This window comes from Emys orbicularis, chromosome 13 (assembly GCF_028017835.1).
Source record: "Emys orbicularis isolate rEmyOrb1 chromosome 13, rEmyOrb1.hap1, whole genome shotgun sequence".
NCBI classification, from domain to species: domain Eukaryota; kingdom Metazoa; phylum Chordata; order Testudines; family Emydidae; genus Emys; species Emys orbicularis.
Window position 1 is genome coordinate 35,297,948 of NC_088695.1, and position 19,195 is coordinate 35,317,142.

General features: G+C 49.6%; 1 protein-coding gene across 1 annotated transcript; it reads left to right on the forward strand.

Annotated features, from left to right (window-relative positions):
* The first annotated feature begins 1,546 nt into the window (after positions 1-1,546).
* On the forward strand, positions 1,547-12,797 carry TRIM47 (tripartite motif containing 47). The gene is made up of 6 exons (XM_065416132.1): positions 1,547-2,206; positions 5,575-5,670; positions 6,699-6,929; positions 8,542-8,737; positions 9,703-9,777; positions 12,172-12,797. Exons 1-6 carry the CDS (start codon positions 1,547-1,549, stop codon positions 12,795-12,797), a joined length of 1,884 nt encoding a protein of 627 aa, XP_065272204.1.
* The last annotated feature ends 6,398 nt before the right edge of the window (positions 12,798-19,195 follow it).

A 19,195-nucleotide genomic window follows, 5' to 3' on the forward strand; every position in this document is an offset into this window, starting at 1 on the left:
TGGCACCGTGTAACTACCCTGGGCTGGGATCCAACCTCGCAAACTCTTATGCACATGAGCAACTGGAGGCATGTGAGGAATCCCATGGGAGACTCGGTGCATTGCTCCTGGGGCTGTAGGTAGGTTGATGCAGATTTTGTTTTAATGGGCTGAAAATGGTGGATTCTGAGCAAGCAGTTGTGAGCAGATCTGTCCAAAACCCCATACACAACCCCGAATCCTACTAACACTGATGGCCAGGCCAAATCCTCCAGGTGCATATAGTTCCATTAACTCCAGAGGGACTGCTCACAATGTGTTTTTGCAGGGGCATGGCCTCTCTGAGTCACCATGACACTTGCTGCTATTATTTGTATTAAGGCAGCACCTAGGAGCCCAGTCATGGCTCACAGCCCCACTGTGATAGGAGCTGTACATGCACGGAACAGGAAAACAGCCTCTGTCCATGACAATGGGCCTGTAAAGCCAATGTGCCCCAGATTGCTCTGAAACCCTCCTCTCTAGGGGAAGGAGAGTCACTCGTCTTTGGTGATGGAGAGAGGGTTTGGTGGGGAGGAAACTTGCTCTGATTTTTTTTTTAAATTCATAGACTTTAAGGTCAGAAGGGACCATTATGATCGTCTAGTCTGATCTCCTGCACAACGCAGGCCACAGAATCTCACCCACCCACTCCTGTAACAAACCCATGACCTGTGTCTGAGCTCCTGAAGTCCTCAACTTATGGTTTAAAGACTTCAAGGTGCAGAGAATCCTCCAGCAAGTGACCCCATGCCCCGCGCTGCAGAGGAAGGCAAAAACCCCCCAGGGCCTCTGCCAACCTGCCCTGGAGGAAAATTCCTTCCTGACCCCAAATAGGGCGATCAGCTAAACCCTGAGCATGTGGGCAAGACTCACCAGCCAGACACCCAGGAAAGAATTCTCTGTTCTGACACTTAAATAAAAGGTTAGTTTAATTCCCCCCCCCACCACCAATGTTGTCAGTGAGTGCACTGTGGGGGGGTCCCTGCTGGAGGGGGCTGTGCCACAGGTCACTTTCTCCTGGGGATCCCTGCTGGGGGGTGGGGGGGTACCAACATGTAACTTACTCTGGAAGATCCCTAATGGAGGGGGCTGTTGCTATTCCCCAAGTCACTTTCTGTTGGGGGATCCCTGCTTCAGGGGGTACCCCCATGTTACTGTCTCTGAGGAAATCTCCATTGCAGGGGGCACCCCCATGTCACGGTCTCTGGGGGATCCCCGCTGCATGGGGCCTGCCCCCCACGTCCGTTTCTCTTGGGGATTCTGCACCCCCCGCCCCCCCGGAGCAGGGTGACCAGATGGCCTGATTTTATAGGGACAGTCCCGATTTTGGGGTCTTTTTCTTATATAGGCTCCTATTACCCCCCACCCCCTGTCCCGATTTTTCACACTTGCTGTCTGGTCACTCTACCCCAGAGCCGGCCCCAGGGCTACCGCTCTGACACCAGTTCCTGTTGGGCGGAGCTGGCCGCCCTGCTCCCGGCTGGCGAGTCCCTCGCACTCGCAGGGAGCAGCTCGCCCGAGCAGCATGGAGAACGGCTCGGCCGGCGGCAGCCTGCCCAGCCCACAGGACTCCCCCTTCGGCTGCCCCATCTGCCTGGACACCCTGAAGGACCCGGTCACCATCCCCTGCGGCCACAACTTCTGTCTGGGCTGCCTAGGGGCGCACAGGCACCGCCCGGGGGCCGGGGCGGGCGGCGGGCAGGGCGCCCCCCGCTGCCCGCTGTGCCAGGAGCCCTTCCCGGCCGACCTCCAGCTCCGCAAGAACCACACGCTGTGCGAGCTGCTCCAGCTCCGCCAGCCGCCGCCCGGCGCCCGCAGCCCCATGGCCCCACCGGCGCCCCCGGAGGAGGAGGCCCCCGGCCCGTCGGAGGAGGCGCAGGAGGAGGGAGTGCTGTGCGATGTCTGCCCCGAGGGCGAGCGGGCCGCGGCGGCCCAGTCCTGCCTGGTGTGCCTGGCCTCCTTCTGCCCGCCCCACCTGCAGCCCCACCTGCGGAGCCCGGCCTTCCAGGGCCACCGCCTGGTGCCCCCGCTGCGCCGCATCGAGGACAGCCTATGCAAGCTGCACCTCCGGCCGCTGGAGAGCTTCTGCCGCACCGACCAGGCCTGCATCTGCCAGCTGTGCCAGGGCCAGGAGCACCGGAGCCACGAGGTGGTGGCGGTGGAGGTGGAGCGGGAGCACAAGGAGGTAAGGTGGGGGCATGGAAGGAGCTAGGGGAGGATCTTTCTACCTCTCTGAACAGCCCTCGCCACGCTGGGTGCCCAGACCCTTGTGGGGTTTGCTCCCCAGGGCCAGGACAGCAGGGAGTGTTGCATTGAGGGGCATCAGGGCTAGGATAGCAGGGGGCTGTGGGTCAGGATTGAGGGGCATCGGTAGGGCTGGGTGGGGGGAGCCTAGGCCTGGGTCAGGATTGAGGAGCATTGGCAGAGCTGGGGGGAAGCGCAGGGGTGGGATTGCAGGGGGCTGTGGGTCTGGATTGAGGAGCATCAGCAGAACTGGGAGGGAGCGCAGGGCTGGGATAGCAGGATGCTGTGCATCGGGGGCATCCGTAGAGCTGCAGGTTTGAATAGCAGAGAGGCTGTGGGTCAGGATTGAGGGGCATCAGCAGATCCGTTTAATTGATACCAGCATTGAGGGGCGGGGTCAGGAATGAAGGACATCACAGAGCTTTTTTGGAGAGGCATCCCAGGACTGAAATATCAGTGATGCTGCAGGGCAGGATTAAAGGGCATTGGTAGATCTGTATGCAGGGAGCCCAGGACTGAAATATAAATTGAGCGATGGGCTAAAGCTTGGGTTGGGGAGGGGGTTGTCTGTTTTCCAAGCTGGGAACACAGTTTGGCCCCTTGCACACATGTAGGACCAAAGTCTCCAACCCTGTTAAATCACAGTGCTATGGCATAGTCAGTTTCATAGTATAGTGCTTAACAGTCAAGGTAGGATTTTGCCAGTGGAGGGAGAAGGAAGGGAAAAAAGGTGTCAAGATCCCAGAACACTCTGTGCTTGTTAACTTGAAAATGGTGCTCTGTTCTCTGCAATTCCCTGGAGCTGCAGCCAGGCGGGGGAAAAGCCGCATTGGAAAATCCACTGACAAGATGTTTTTAAGTAAAAATAACAGTTTAACCCGACTGCTACAAAGGGTTCCGTCTGGGCTGCCAGATTACACACATGCAAGAGATCTGGTAATGTAACTGATTATGTGTGGGTTTGGGGAGGAGGCAGAAACAAAAGTCTGGGCATATGCAGGTTCCTTTGGGACGTACTGGGCCAAATCCATCCCTGGCCTCACTCCATGGCCTTCACTCGAATTAAACCTGGGAGCAATTTGTCCACTTGTGTCTCTTTCCCACAGTATCTTAAATCAGGTCCTTTATTTCTTTTGGCTCCATTCCCAGATTCCATTCCTTGCTCCATTCGTCTTTTGTGTTCTGTCGGCAGGGATTTTTCCATCACTCCCGTTCCCAGATGGGCCTGACTCATCTACCAAATTCTCACCCACAAGGTTTCCTTGAGCTGTCAGTTCCATTCTGGCTCATCTGCCGTAGTTGGGAGAAGTTCCCAAAGCCAGAGAGGAGGCGTTGCCATGACCTGGCTAATGGCCACTGTTTTCTACTGGTTAGAATCAGAGTTGCTGAAGTGTCTGTGTTATGGCTCTTATACCGCTAACAATGGGGAGTCTCCTTCAGCTCAAGTGGCAGGGGGTCTGTGCTATTGCAGCAGATGGATCGGAGTCTGATTCCCGCTGGTGCTAGGAAGCTCTGAGTGGGCGTAGCTGGTAGAGGCAAACCTAGGTGATCACAGCCCTGATTTATAGTGGGGAGTACCGGGGTGGAATTAACACATGCTATTTCATCTGGTTCTTGAGGCCACCCTCCTGCTGCAGCGAAATCCTCTTGCCTTTATTATTGAGTGCCATCGGTGTGATCTGCACTGTGGAGAACACACAGGAAGGCAGGATCTCCAAGGAGCTGCCAGCCTTAGGCAAACAGTACACTGCCCACCGGATCTAGCATGTTTAAGGCAGATCATATTGGAGGCACAATCTACTGGACAGTGTTGGCTCATTAATATTAATGTAACTACTCACAGTGGATTGGCTTGAGGGATGGGAAAGGGGGCCTGGTAATGCTAAGGGTCATGCTTCACCACCCCCCAGGCATCAGGAAGGTTAGTCCAAGATGGTATCTGGCAATGGAGGAGGGTGGGGTCAGCTTCTGGGGGAAGAGGTATCGGGCAGCTGCATTGGGATCTGAAGTTGCCGTAAACAGCCTGAACCGTGTCAATGTCAATTTCGTTGACCCTCCCCGCTCCCTCCCATGGGGTTCTGCAGCTTCCAGGGTAAGATCTCTCCCATGCTCTGGTCTCCTTATGCTCTCAGCCACTGGCGTGTGCCATGCTGTTGGTATGGTTTGGCGTGTGGCTGGCTTTTTCCCTTCATCGGGCGACAGCACAGTGTGCCTTGCTCTCAGTGCGCCTCTCCCAGGCCAATGTCTATCCAAACACCATGAACGTTGCTCATGTGCATCTGTGGCTGCAGCCACGTACTGTGCCCCTCGCAACCTTCACGAAGGGGAGAGCCTTCTTCCCAGAACTCAAACCTCAGACACCCAGGAAATGTGGCGTCAAGGTCCCGCCCCCTCAATGCCAATGAGCATGATGTCCCATCCCTGCCTCCGCCAATAGGTGTGGCCCTCCCCTCCATGCCCCATGTTGCCGGAGCTATTAAGCCAATGAGCACAGAAGTAGAGTGGAACACCCTGCGTGGTGAGTTACCCACCCTGCAAGGTGCTGAAGATGCACACACTGTTCTGAGCGGTGGGTAATAGGGGGCATGAAGGTGTGACTGGCGTAACGGGTGTCCATTGGGTCCGTGAAATGCCCCATCCAGTTGGGCGAGCTGTGTGATCTTGGAAGCTTGCAGTGTTGGACATGAAAGCCAATAGGGTTGGCACAAGTTTGAATCCTGCTCGCAGCGAGCGGCTCATTTGGACTCAGGTTGGACAAACACCTGTCATGGCTGGTCCTACCTCAGTGCACAATGCTGACCTCTCAAAGTCCCTTCTAGCCCCACAGTTCTGGGATTTTGTCAGTCTAGAAAAGAACCCCAAATCTCTCTCGTGTCTCCCTGGCCGCTCGAACCTCAAGGGAAGGCAGAGTCCATTGATGTCTGTGTCTCCGCTGCAATTTGAGGACTAAGGAAGGACTAAGCATTTGCAAACTGACCGCCTGCTTGATTTTGGGGGCCCATAATTCTGGAATCCCCTGTTTGATTTGCCTGAAATTTGGTAGAAAAGTTCTGCCTTGGCCTCAGAGGCATCCTCCCGATTTTCAGCTCAGTTGGTTTTTATTTACAGAATTTAGAGGGGTGGATGTGAAAAATAAGGGTTATCATGAAAAAGGGTTTGTAACATTAGCTATGGAGCGAGTGCTGTGGCTCCCTGCAGGTGATGTGTATAAGACGCACCCATTTGGAAGGCTCAGGTTCTGAATGCAGCCCGGGTATGGCAGCTAACGCACCTTTCAGCAGGGCTGTTTTCATCCTTTTTGTTTTCAAGGCCCAGCGACCCAAAATCCTGAGCTGTGTGGAGAACCAGCTGGACGAGCTGGGAGTCACCGTCGCGCAGACCAGAAAGACCGTGGAGCTCATCAAAGTAAGATGACCTTGTCCTCACCTTGCCCAGGGCTTGAGCTGAGCTTGGAGCATTTCCTGCTCCCTTCCACCTTCCCCCTGAACTGCGTCCTCTAACAAATGCCCCGGCGAGCCCCCCTAGAACCGAGAGCAACTTCGGAGAGACTTCTACTAGAGGCAGCTCTTCCGAGTTCGGGAGTGCTCAGGTGCTTTGGGAAAGCATGGCGGCCGCCTGACCCGATACATGGCCCCCAATCTGGAATGTTGTCAGGATAGGGAATACTGCCCCTGGGACTTAGGTTGCTCCCCTGGAGGAACTCAGCCGGGGAGGTATTTCCTTTAGCCCTGTCAGTCCCCATGGCAGCCACATCCCTAAGCTTTCAGCAGGCTGATTATACTCCAGGGTTGCGTGTCTGTCACCCATTCGCCTCTACGGTTCACCTAGCTTTCTGCTCCCATTTGGGGAGGTGTCCTGCCTGCTCACGTTTCAGACCGTGGATTTGGCATTAACTGCATCTCTGCATGGGACAGCAAAGCGCAGCCTGAGGGAAGGTGCTGAACTGCCATTTCCTGTGGAGAGAGGTGATCAAAGTGAAACAAGTTGGACAAGTGCAGCCGTGCTCCATGGAAATGCAAAGGGGCACAGTGGGGTCTGTTGGGTTCTACACCTGCCTCTGCTACTGCCTCCCTGTCTGACCTTGGTTCACGTCACCTCTCTGTGCCTCCGTTTCTCCCTGTATAAAATGGGGGCAGTAACACCCGCCGACCTCAGAGGGGTGGGGTGTGGCATAGGTCTTGTCTACACTGCTTGGATGCATTTTTTGGCACCACTTCAGCTGCACCATGCAGACCCTTCATGGAAGCACGGTGCCCTAGTGCAAGTGGTGGTTTGCTCCGGTGCAGCTACATTAGTGCCGAAACCCCAGTACAGCCAAGATCTTAATGAACTGCTGCTGTTTGTAAAGAGCTCTGAGATCCTTCCATGAACTGAGCTATAGAAAGGGGAAAGTTAATTACTAATAATGCAGATGCCCATCTTTGTGTGTGTAGAGCGCCGCCCTGAAGGAGAAGGAAAAAGTCAGCAGGCTGTTTGATGAAGCATCCAGAGCTCTGGTGACCTTCCAGAAAGAGGTGACTGGCTTCATCGAGGATGGCGAGCGATCCATGCTGCTTGAGGCTGAAGCAGATCTCCGGCAGAAGGAGGAGAAGCGTGCCAAGCTGGCTCAGTGCAGGCAGAACCTGGAGAGGGTTCCGAGCACGGATACCATTTACTTCCTACAGGTGCGCAGAGACTGGTGCCAGGAGCGGAGCAAGCGCTGGGGCAGGGTTAAAAATCACAAATGACCGGAGGTACTGATCTCTGCTAGCGCTTCCTGTGGACCTGGGGAGCTGGAACCAGGGCCGGCTCCAGGCACCAACGCAGCAAGCAGGTGCTTGGGGCAGCCAACAGAAAGGGGTCGCACGTACGGCTCTTCGGTGGCAATTCGGCGGCGGGTCCCTCAGTCCCTCTCGGAGAGAAGGACTTGCCGCCGAAGAATGAAGCGGCGGCGGTAGAGCTGCCGCCGAAGTGCTGCCGATCGCAGCTTTTTTTTTTTTTCCCCCCCCCGCCGCTTGAGGCGGCAAAAACGCTGGAGCCGGCCCTGGCTGGAACATGACACTTCCAAGCCCCTCTCCCTCCAAACTGCAGTGCAGCTCTTGGCTAATCCATTATTCAACCAGGATCTGACCCAAAGCCCACTGAAAGCAACAGGTGTTTTTCCATTGCCTTCAGTGGGCTTTGGGTCAGGCTGCTAGTGAGCAACTTGCCCATATTCATGTTGCAAATGGAAGACAGACGGACACAGGGAGCAGATGGAGCAGAGGTTCACTGTCAGCAACGGGAGCTGGGAGCACCTGGGTCCTGGGAGCAGCGAGATGCTGGGAGTGCATGTTGACCTGCACCAAGTACATAGCTAGATACTTACCACATTATTGTTAACACTGAACCTTCGTTATAACTGAGGGCATGACTCTGTGAAGAACAAGGGCCCAGGAGCTGGCAAAGGTTAGAATATGCCAGCAATCCCTATTGGTATGTGACAGCGCATGTGTAACCCACGCACCTCCTGGGTGTGGTGCTCTGTCCCATGTAGTGGCATCGAGACCACTTAGAGATTAATGAGTCTGCTCTACAGCCTTAGCTAACAGCCACGTGGCTTTTAGCTCATGCAGTAGAGGCTCATGCACTGAGCTCCAGAGGTCCCAGGTTCGATTGTGCCTGCTGACAATCAGGGTCTGTTGGTGTTACACATGCATAATAGCAGGTTCAGATCTGCAATGCAGCAGTGTGGGGACAAAGCCTGTAGACTTGTGCCTCCTAAGGGCACGTTAATCAGGTAGCAGGTGAATGGAAATAGGAGGTGAAGAGGGGGAGTTGTTGGGGGAAAAAAAGAATGCAAATGACGCCCTCGGCTCAGGCCCGTAATTAAAGGTCACTACAGTGAGTTTGATACTGGGTTTTTGGGTTGTATGTGAACTAACTCGCCTCTTGCCACTCACTGGAAAGTTAAAGGGGGGAAAAATAATGGGCAGCTATTGTGGGCATGCACAAAGCAGCCCCTGGCATGGAGGCAATCTCTGCAGAGCGAGCGATCCTCAAGCACCTCAGCTGTGGAGCTGGGGCAATGGTCCTTGGTGGGAGGAGATACTGTTGTATGTGATATTCTTGAGTCAGATTTGAAACTGACTAAGGAACACATGGCCAGAGAAGTCGTTCCCTCCCTGTTGCATGTCTGTCTTCATGCTGGGTCCTGGGAACAATCACTGCACTAGTGTTCTGGGAAAGGGTGTGGTGGTGGAACAAGACGCAGCCCAAGATTCTTGCAGGCTCTTGATCCCTGTATCCTTGGCTCAGGAGTTCCAGGCCTTAAAAATAGCAGCTGAGGAAAAGAGTTCCCTGTGTCCAAGCTTCCAGAAGGAACTGAGCTTCACCAAGTCCAGCCAGGCTGTGTGTGCCGTGAAGGAGCTGCTGGTGACTGCATGCAAGAACCAGTGGGACCAATTGCTGGGGAAGGGGTATGAAGAGTCTGGTTTCCATGGGATGCAAGAAGGTGTGTATTTAGCCACCGTGGGCTAGCCCCTGGTGTGTGGGCCGAGGTTTATATTGCTCCCCAGTGTGCACAAGGAGCACTGAGGCTCTTGAGAGTCCCTGTTTAACTTTTATAACTAGCAAATGAATGTGAGAAGCCAGCACCCCCAGGGCAGAGCCGTGAAGCGCTCCCTCCCCGTCCCGACAGCCTTGGAAACTGTGCAATTGCATAATCAGCATCTCAGTCAGCCTCTGCCGTCTGGGCTCACGTCTCGCTCGGGGGGGGTTTATGAAGTTTCCACAACGACTAGAAAGTCAGAAGGCAACAAACAGGCTTGGAGCTAGGTGTGGCCGGGCGGTTTGGGGAACTCCCCCCAAGAGGCTTCCCATGAAAGGGAGACTTGTCTCCTCTGAACACAGACCTACCACTTCATTCCCGGACTCTCTGTCCTGCCGGGGGAGGGGGAAGCTGAAGCTGCTGGTTGAGTTTCAGACAGACTCGGGCAGCTCCATTTTAGCTTTTAATGACTTGTTCAACTCCCCGTTGTTTGTAATTCTCCTGGAGACCCATCAAAATTATTCCCTTCCCAGCCACGCCCGTCTCCTCCTGCGGAACACATGTGGCCACTGCCTGCCATTAAGCCCAGTCCAACAGGGATCTGCCTTGTATTGTGTCTACTGTGTACTGGCCTCAGCCTAGGAACACGGGGTTGGGTTGTTAGTGCCCCCTGTTGGCTGGCTGGCAGTGCAGCAGCAGGACCATCTGTCGTAGGACCCTGCATGAATGTTGTAGAGTCCCAGGGACGTTCCTTTTTTGCTCTTGGTTTTATAGTTTTAAATGCAGGAGCAGCACGATGTACCCTGAGGTGTGAGGCCCAGGGCTTTGCACCTCCCTCTGAGATTCACACAGCATCCATTCACGGGGGCTTTGTTGCCTTTGCTGTTTATGTAGCTCGATGGTGATGCCTTTTATTCCTCTCCTTGCAGCAGTCACTGAGCCCCAACCTTCGGACAAATCAAACAATCCAGCCTGCTTGGAGACACGAGACTATTTCCTGAAATGTAAGACCCTGACCTTTGTTTTGGCTTCTGTTGCTAAGGCCAGTTGCTGCATTTCCCCTTTCTGCTCAAAACACTGATGACATGTAAACTTTCTGTACTGGCAGCTGCATTTGTATGTCTGCTCCCTGGCAGGGTCCGGTGCATGTTGTTGGGATAAATACCATACAGCTAATAAAGGGAGTCCATTTGCCTTCCAGCTAAAGTCTTAAAAACTCAGCCTATGTGTAGCTCTGCCAAACCAGTCCTGGGAGACCTAGCCAAGACGCTATTGCACGTAAAGCGCTTTCCACTTAATTCAGTCACAGATGAATTTGATCCTCTGTTTAATTAGCTCGGAACCTCTGGAGTCAAATAACTTGTAATCAAAATAACACTAATTCCACGCTCTGTTTTGAACCAGTTTGATGGCTTCAGGCAGGTGGCTAATTCGGTTGCTGAAGTTGTTAAAGCCGGACAAAATTCTGACTCAAAAGAGCCCAAGGAAGAGCCAGGCTAACTGAAGAGGTTACAATGAAAAGTTGCCTGATTCAGACACTGTGATTGATATTCAAAGCACTGTGCGGGGCTTGGCAAGCTGCCACACAAAGACCAGCTGTAGAACCGAAAGAGACTCGATCTGACAGACTGTGCTCCACCATGCGCTGCTGGAGCACAAGCTCGCAGAGCGGGGAGAGAGATTGAGCTTGCATCCCTCCCAGTGAGCCATCTCTCACCTGTACACTACCCATGGGTCTCTGCTTTCTTCCCCCAGCTTTATTTTCTGCTCCTCGCCTGTTCACGCAGACATGCGTTTACTCACAAATCCAAGGGCGATTTTCTAGTGCCTGTCAACAGTCTTCTTGGAGACAGCTTTCAGAGTGGTAGCCGTGTTAGTCTGTATCAGCAAAAAGAATGAGGAGTATTTGTGGCACCTTAGAGACTAACAAATTTATTTGGGCATAAACTTTCGTGGGTTTTAGCCCACGAAAGCTTATGCCCAAATAAATTTGTTAGTCTCTAAAGTGCCACAGGTACTCCTCAGTCTTCTTGGAGGAGCTGCTGCTGGTCACACTCCCCAACGGAAGTTGGGCCTGTGCAGATATGGATCCAATCCATGAACGCCTCATTCAGCTGGAAATTCAAGGACCTTCTGTTCCCCCTGACTCCTCTGCATCTGACTTGCAAGCTGGATCCCCTGGGCTTCGTGGATCTACACTGTGCCTTATTCCTGTGCGTGGGAGGGTGGCCAGTACTCTATCCCAACTGAACTCCTGTTTTGTAAATACCCATCAACAAGGCCCCAGGCCATAACCCTCCTTCTGACCAGACAGAAATTCCTTGGGATTAGATAGTATCCTTCCGGGGCCAATTATACTACAGTATTCAGTGGTAGGAGGCCCATTGCCTCCATGTCCCTCCAGCCCCCTGCTGCCCTAGAGAACAATACCAGCCATAAAAATCTGTTGCTTCTTTCAAAGTCAGTATCCATGGTGGGTACCTGCTCAGCTTCTCAGTGCAAGGGCATGTGGTCAATTTATTTGGGGGTAGGGCTGAGTCTGTGCAATTCTCTGCAGCATTAAGAAACTCTTAATGGATAAATCTGCTGCGGGGTAAATTCAGAATACGCCTCTTAACCTCTCTGCTAGACAGAAAGAGCCAGTCTTTCATGTTGTTTCTGGCCCCGCTAATAATCTGCTGCCTTAGTCTGTGGCTAATCACCCTAACACGCACCATCAGATCAGACACTATGTTAGCTGCAATCAGCAGGAATGCTTTTGCTTTCTGTATGCAGGGTTGAATTCCTAGAGGGGTGGGGGTGGCAGGAAGTTCTCGGGGGCAGGGCTCTCTGCTCTGGAATTCTCCTGATGATCAGACAAAGGCCAGATCCATCCAGCAGCCAGTAGGACACAGTACTAAGGGCATGCCTCCGCTGCAAGTGAAGGTGTGATTGTAGCATGTGCATGCATACCCGCACTAGCTTTACTCCAGCTCGTACGGCGGCATGGGTAGCAACCAGGCTCCCCAGCAGGCTCCTGCTTTAGTAGCTAGCCTGTGTTGAAGCCTGGGCCATCACATCTACGCTACTACGGTTACCTGTGCTAGCTAGAGTAAAGCTAGTGCGGGTATCCCCCTCCCGCATGCTACAGTCATACCTTTGCTTGTAGTGTAGACATACCCCAAGGCGCATCTCTTTAGCTTTGCTGATTTCAATCAATAGCTGAGTGGGTGTTCATAGCCATTGGGCCAGGGATGGGAAAGGCCTCTGCCCAGATATTGGAGAGCGATAGTACAGAAACAGACCTGTTAACGTTAGCCACTGAAACTCACCACTTGGGGCTAAAGGGGAAAGGGATGCTCTGTGCTAAATTCGATTCTGATTCTTTCTTTTGTGTTTGCTTGTTCCCTCCTGCACAGTTGCCTTCATCATCGATTTGGACAGCGATACCGCGGACAAGTTCCTCCAGCTGTTTGGAACCAAAGGGGCCAAACGAGTATTGAACCCCATCGGCTACCCCGAGAGCCCAACCAGGTTCATCAACTGCGAGCAGGTGCTGGGCGAGAACCTGATGAACCGAGGCAACTACTACTGGGAGGTGGAAATCATCGACGGCTGGGTGAGCATCGGCGTCATCGCCGAGGACTTCAACCCGCGGGAGTCCTACGACAGAGGCCGCCTGGGGAGGAACGAGAAATCTTGCTGCCTGCAGTGGAATGGACAGAACTACGTGGCCTGGTTTGGTGGCTTCGAATCCGTTATCCAGCAGCCCTTCTTTCACACGATCGGGGTGTACCTGGAGTATTCAGAAAAGGCACTGACCTTCTACGGGGTCAGGGACACCAAGATGACGTGTCTCCAACAGCTCAAGGTTGCCCGCTTCAAAAAAGGCCACTTTGACCCCTTCCAGAATAAGATCAACCACCAGTTCCCATCGCTGTTTGCTTATAACCTCAAACCAGCTTTTTTCCTTGAAAGCGTAGATGCCCATATGCAGATTGGGCCGTTGAAGAAAGATTGTGTTTCAGTGTTAAAGCGGAGGTAACTTGCAGAGAAGACCCAGGAGTCTCTCTTGTAATTGTTTACCAGCACCGTGGCTTATATAGTCTTCTCTCTGGAATAGCCCTGCCAACCCACTCTAGCCCTGTGCTGTTTGTAACCCAGGGGTTAACAAACAGAAGTCGCCTCTTAGCGGATAAAGCCCTGGACTGGGACTCAGGAGACCTGGGTTCTGTTTCTGGCTCTGCCATTGGGTGACTGTGGGTAAGTCACGTCACCGCTCTGTGCCTCAGTTTTCCCATCTGTAAAATGGGAGTAATTATACTAACCTGCTTTGTAAAGTGCTTTGAGATCTACTGAGGAAAAGCAATAGATAAGAGCTAGCTATTATTATTATCTTTAAAAAACGGGCATTTTATGATGGCCTATCCCTGCCAGCCCTCCATTCCTAACCAAGGGGATATAATCTTAGTGACCGCTCCGACCATATGATCCCACAGTTACTCTGCTCTGTGCCTTATTCCACACTGTAAATGCGGGATGGTCGTTTAATACGTGTTAGCCCCCCCGACACCTTCAAAATCTGCTTTCTGGGCGAACGCCTCCTAGACAATGCTTTAAAAACAGCAGGTACAGCATGGGCTGTACAAATACAATGCTCTACACAGCAGCAGTACACTGAACCACCAGCGTGCCTCAACCTTATTCTGGAGGGACCATATCTAAGAGTGAAAGCGCCCCCCCAAGCCATACGGATGCTGTGCATAAAGACACCTCATGTCCCAAAGCAGGGAGGTGATAGACCAGCACCAATGAGATCACACCTAGAATGCTCAACTGAGTCCAACACACCTCCACACCAGAAAGAGGGAGACAGGAATTCAAGGAAAACCAGCAAGAATGACTACGGGTGTGGGAGGGATGGGTTGGTTGAGGAAAGATTAAAAGAAGTCCTGGATTGGCTGCAGGATGACAATGGGACATGACGCCGATGCACAAGGATGTAACCGCATTTTAGTAAGAATTGTTAGGGGTGGTAAGTAGGGCTATAACTTGGAGGAATGGGATGAAATTAAGGAGAATGAAAGTTGAATATCAGGGAAACTTCTTAATGGCGAGATCTATTCTTTTGTGGAATAGTCTCCCAAGGGAAATGGTGGAAGACCCCTGTGATGGGTTGGATCACAGAAACCCCCTGGGGCTGCCAACTGATGTGCCAAGACAACTTCTGCCCCTGCTGGAACTCCAGCAGCCTGTCTTGTTGAGCCAGACGCGCTAGGCTGCTCCAACACAGGCCCAGGGTCTGAACCACGTGCCCCAAAGCTGCAGATTTAACTGAAAGCAGCTTAAGAAGTGTTCCTGTCTTTAACACTCAGATGCCCAACTCCCAGTGGGGTCCAAACCCCAAATAAATCCGTTTTACCCTGTATAAAGCTTTTACAGGGTAAACTCCTAAATTGTTCATCCTTTATAACACTGATAGAGAGATATGCACAGCTTTTTGCCCCCCGCCACCCCCAGGTATTAATACATATTCTGGGTTAAATAATGAGTAAAAAGTGATTTTATTAAATACAGAAAGTAGGATTTAAATGGTTCCAAGTAGTAATAGACAGAACAAAGTGAATTACCAAACAAAATAAAATAAAACCCGCAAGTCTATGCCTAATACAGTAAGAAAACTGAATACAGATAAAATCTCACCCTCAGAGATGCTTCAGTAAGTTTCTTTCACAGACTGGACACCTTCCTAGTCTGGGCACAATCCTTTCCCCGGTACAGCCCTTGTTCTAGCTCAGGTGGTAGCTAGGGGATTTCTCATGATGGCCGCCCCCTTATTCTGTTCCACCCACTTATATATTTTTTGCATAACGTGGGAATCCTTTGTCCCTCTGGGTTCCCAGCCCTCCTTCTCAATGGAAAAACACCAGGTTAAAGATGGATTCCAGTTCAGGTGACATGATCACATGTCACTGTAAGACCCCAAGCCTTCATTTCTCCCAGCCTGACTCACAGGAAGGCCTGCCTGCAAACAGAGCCATCCACAGTCAATTGTCCTGGTTGATGGGAGCCATCAAGATTCCAAACCACCATTAATGGCCCACACTTTGCATAATTACAATAGGCCCTCAGAGTTATATTTAATATTTCTAGTTTCAGATACAAGAATGATACATTCATACAAATAGGATGAACACACTCAGTAGATTATAAGCTTTGTAATGATACCTTACAAGAGACCTTTTGCATGAAGCATATTCCAGTTACATTATATTCACTCTCATTAGCATATTTTCATAAAATCATATAGGGTGCAATGTCATAACCCCATCAGCTGAATTATTTAAAAGTGGTTTGGATAAAGGACTAAAAAATATACTGTGCAGAACAATCTCGCATTAGCCAGGAGATGGAGTAGATGAACGAATGCTGTAGAACTTTTCCGTCTCTAGCTTCTGTGAGAGGTTCATTCAGTTCTTGGCTTCTTCGGTGAGACTGCTAACTAGCCCAGCCCCCGTTGTCATGTTACCTGTCCACTAAAACTGGTCTGGGACCACTTTAAGTTCATTTTCACATAGTCCACCAAATAACCATCCAGATGGTAGCAGCTTTCAATATGGGATGGATTTGAACTGGCGACACAGAGATGAAATGTCCCAAATCCCATTGCCAATCCCCTGAACAAAGTGACGGTACATGTAAAGGGAAACGAATGACCTTTATGATCATGTAAACCATTTATATATGCATCATGAGCATCATCTTCTGCAGATACTTTGAATGTTGGTCTGTTGCATTTGGGAAAGCAAAATATTCCTGTGGGCATTATGAGGCCAGTCCTGAACCCTTTACTTAGGCTAAATTCCAATTGACTTCCACTGAAGCAGCTCTGGGCCCTCAATCTGCTTCCCAGTACTATAAAATATCCCAGCCAGTGGGATGAAATAGCTGCTAGTGAGAGACTCCAGCACCATTCACTGGCTGGAGATCCTGAAATAGCAATAGCGGTATTTATTAAAATTCACTTTTAATAGATAGTTTCTTATCCGGGAACTATTAATTTAGTTAATTAAGGCATCACTGCAGGTTTCCTTTTCTGTTATAATCACATCCCTACTTTCCTGGGAACTTTAGTAGCATTAAAATCCCAAACTCCTAAAAGACTCCAGTTAGTGCAGTTCCTTTTTAGTTATTAATGTACCCCAGTGTAGTTTATAAAGGGTTTTAAATGATTAATAGATGTGCTAAGTTGTAACAGATGTAAACAGTATGTGTTATAGAAGATGGTTATAAGCACATCAGTAGAAGCTGTTCTAGATAGTTGTAAGCCCTGGTTATAAACAACCTATTGGATTCTGACAATCTGTAACCTTTCATTAACTATATATTAAAACATCTGTTAATTATGTATTAACCATTTATAAATGTATCCTTAATATAAAGGATGGTGGCGAATCCCTTCTAAAAAAAGGTGGAAAGGAAAAGAGAGCTTTCAAGAGCACATTTCTCAAGCCACCTTCTCAAGTATGCCCTGGAGATATACAATAGCTGGAATGAATTACTGTCACATCTATGCACTGCAGTAGCTTCATCTCCTACCTGTCTCAGTCTTATATACTTTGCTATGAGTTAATTTTCTCTGATATTAGTTTATCACCTACCTCCTAGAGCTTGCATTATAAAAAAAAAAAAGAGAGAGAGACCTAGTGTACTGTATTTATGTAAAGAGAAAATAATTGGGTCAAATTCACCACTGATGTAACCCACTTGCAGTAGGGATGAATTTGGCTAAGATGGAGTTAAGGCTGTAAATACATAGAAATATATTCATGGAAAAAACCTTAATTAAATGCTGTAATTAAAAAAGCAGTCCAAAGGCCAGGAAATTCACAGTTAAAATTACAGGTACATCTCCCAACATGGAGGCCTGATGCAATGCACCCACTCGCCTTCTGAAAATAGTCAAAGGCTCCAGTCCTCTGAAGGCCAACAGCTTCAGGAGATCTGGGTTCTGTTCCCAACTCTACCAGAAGCCTGCTGGATGACATTGGGCAAGTCACTTCCCAGGTCTGTGCTGCAGCTTCCCATTCTGTAAAATGGGCATAATGATCCTTACCTCCTTTGTAAAATACTTTTGAGATCTACTGATGAAAAGTGCTAGATATAGATAGATAGATAGATAGATAGGAGCTAGGAATTATTATTATATGGTGATTTTTGAAATATTATGAGCTATTAAAAAAAAAGATTAGCAAATTCTTCAAGAAGTGTAAACACCTTGGATGAAATCTTGACCCTGTTTAAGTCTATGGGTATTTTGCTATTGATTTCAATGGGGACAAGTGTTCACTTCTTATGTTTTTAACTCTTATTTCTGAAACACTCTGTCTTTTCTGTGTCTGACTTTGCATAAAATCTCTAATGTGGCGTGAGACAATATTTGTGCCGTTTCATGTGGATTGCTTTAGTTTTGGCGAAGCTAGAGGTGATTAGGATTGGAAATGGCTATATAAGCAAAAAGCTAGATTCAACCTTCACAACAGAGAAGCTATCCATAATGTAGTGAGAGGGAAAAATAAGATATTAATCTCTGTACTTCTGCTTAATATGTGCGGTAAGGGCTCTAGGACACTTGCTTAAGTCTTTATCGGCTAATATAGTTTTCTCTCATGGGCCAAATTCTGACTGTGTTACTCGAACAAAGCTCCCATCAGCTTCAACGGGAGTTTTGCCTGAGTGTGGGCTGCAGGAGTGGGCCCCTGGTTCCATTTGTGTATCAAAGAAGATGACTTAATTCCCTATTAGAATGAATGTGTCTTTGGCAGAGGGTTCATTATGCAAAGGTGGGCATTCCCCATTCTCCCAGTTGCCCATAGCAAAGATGTATGTCACACGCCCTGTCTGTGGTACTCATTCAGGAGATTAATCAATTAGGCTGATCCTAAACTTTTGTCTTTCCCCTGTGTATCTGCATAACTTTTCCCCCATCCTGGGCTTCAGCAGTGAAGGCAGCGGCAGTACTCAGGAGGCAATGATGTCTAGCAGTTAGAGCAGGGAATTATGAGTTGGGAGAATTGGATTCTGTTCCTAGTTCTTCCACTGACTTGCTGTTTGACACTGGATGAATCACTTAACCATTCCAAGCCTCTTTTTCCCAGTCTGTGAAATGGGGATACTAATACCCGGCTTTAGAAAGGGCTTTGAGAACCACTGTTGAAAGGTGCTATAAAAAAGGGAAGCATTATTATATTATCCTCCCCATGGATGGAAGAAAACGCTGAGATAAGACTTCAGAACCACTCCATAAGCAGCCACAAGGGTAGTGCAGAAATGCAGTGCATGGCAGGAAGCTATTGACATGGGCCCTTCTCAGCCCTGTGATAAGCAGCTGCAACTTCTGTTATAGCTGGTATACCTGCTTACCTCCATGCCTGAACTTGGCCTATTCTTGCCAGTCTCTGGCAGGTTGGAGAGGATGAGTTCCAAGGTCAACCATGAAACCAGTGCCCTGCCCTAACCCTAACCCTATCCACTAGGCCCCAGAAGTAATTGTATGTCCATGAAATGAAACAACAGGATTTTTACAGAGAACCTGCTATAAATGATATCCCCTGCCTATTCTTTCAGTCCATTTGGAAGTAAGATAAACTCTCATGCTTCAGGGCACAAACCAACTGTCAGCAGTTTATTCAATAACTTCCTTCTTCGAGATTCCTCTGGTGCATCTGATAGTATTTGGAGACAGGGTACTGAATTAGATGGACCACTGACCTGATCCAGGATTGAAATCCCTATGTTCCTAACATGCATGGGGTGTAAACTGGAATGATCAGGAAATTCACACTGAACCAACCCTGGATCTATCCTCTGCTTTTCCATAAGCAACAGGATAAATCCAATAAGCCGCTGTTTAAACAGCATTGTGCAATTTCGAGTGTCTGTTTTTTCTTGAGCAATTTTCGCCTCACATAGTGATCATCTTTTTACTTAGGATTTTTTTAGGTATACAATTACTGTATTAAAGTGTGTGAGGAAACTGTAACAATAATATAATGCTATTAAAGAATGTTAACTACCATTAAACAGTGTATAAACATCATACTGGATTGTCTTTCCTTACAAAACAAAACGACTGAATTATCTGGCCATCTTGTCATTGATTGTTCAGTGTTTTTTTAATGCTGGATAAGACAATGGAGATTTGTTTCCAAGTGATGATGGTTATCAGCAATCATCTTGCAGCAAGAGGGACTGACCACCATTTTATCCATAGTGCAAACAGGAGCTTTCTCAGCCTGCTCCACCAGTAATCTGAATTCTGATCCAGGCACCAACTAGGAATCAGAAATAGCTCTGTCTCCATTTTATCTCAGCCCTGCGCTGCTCTCTGGTAGATCCTGCCAACAACACCAAATATCACTGGTGGTTTTGCACTGTGATGTA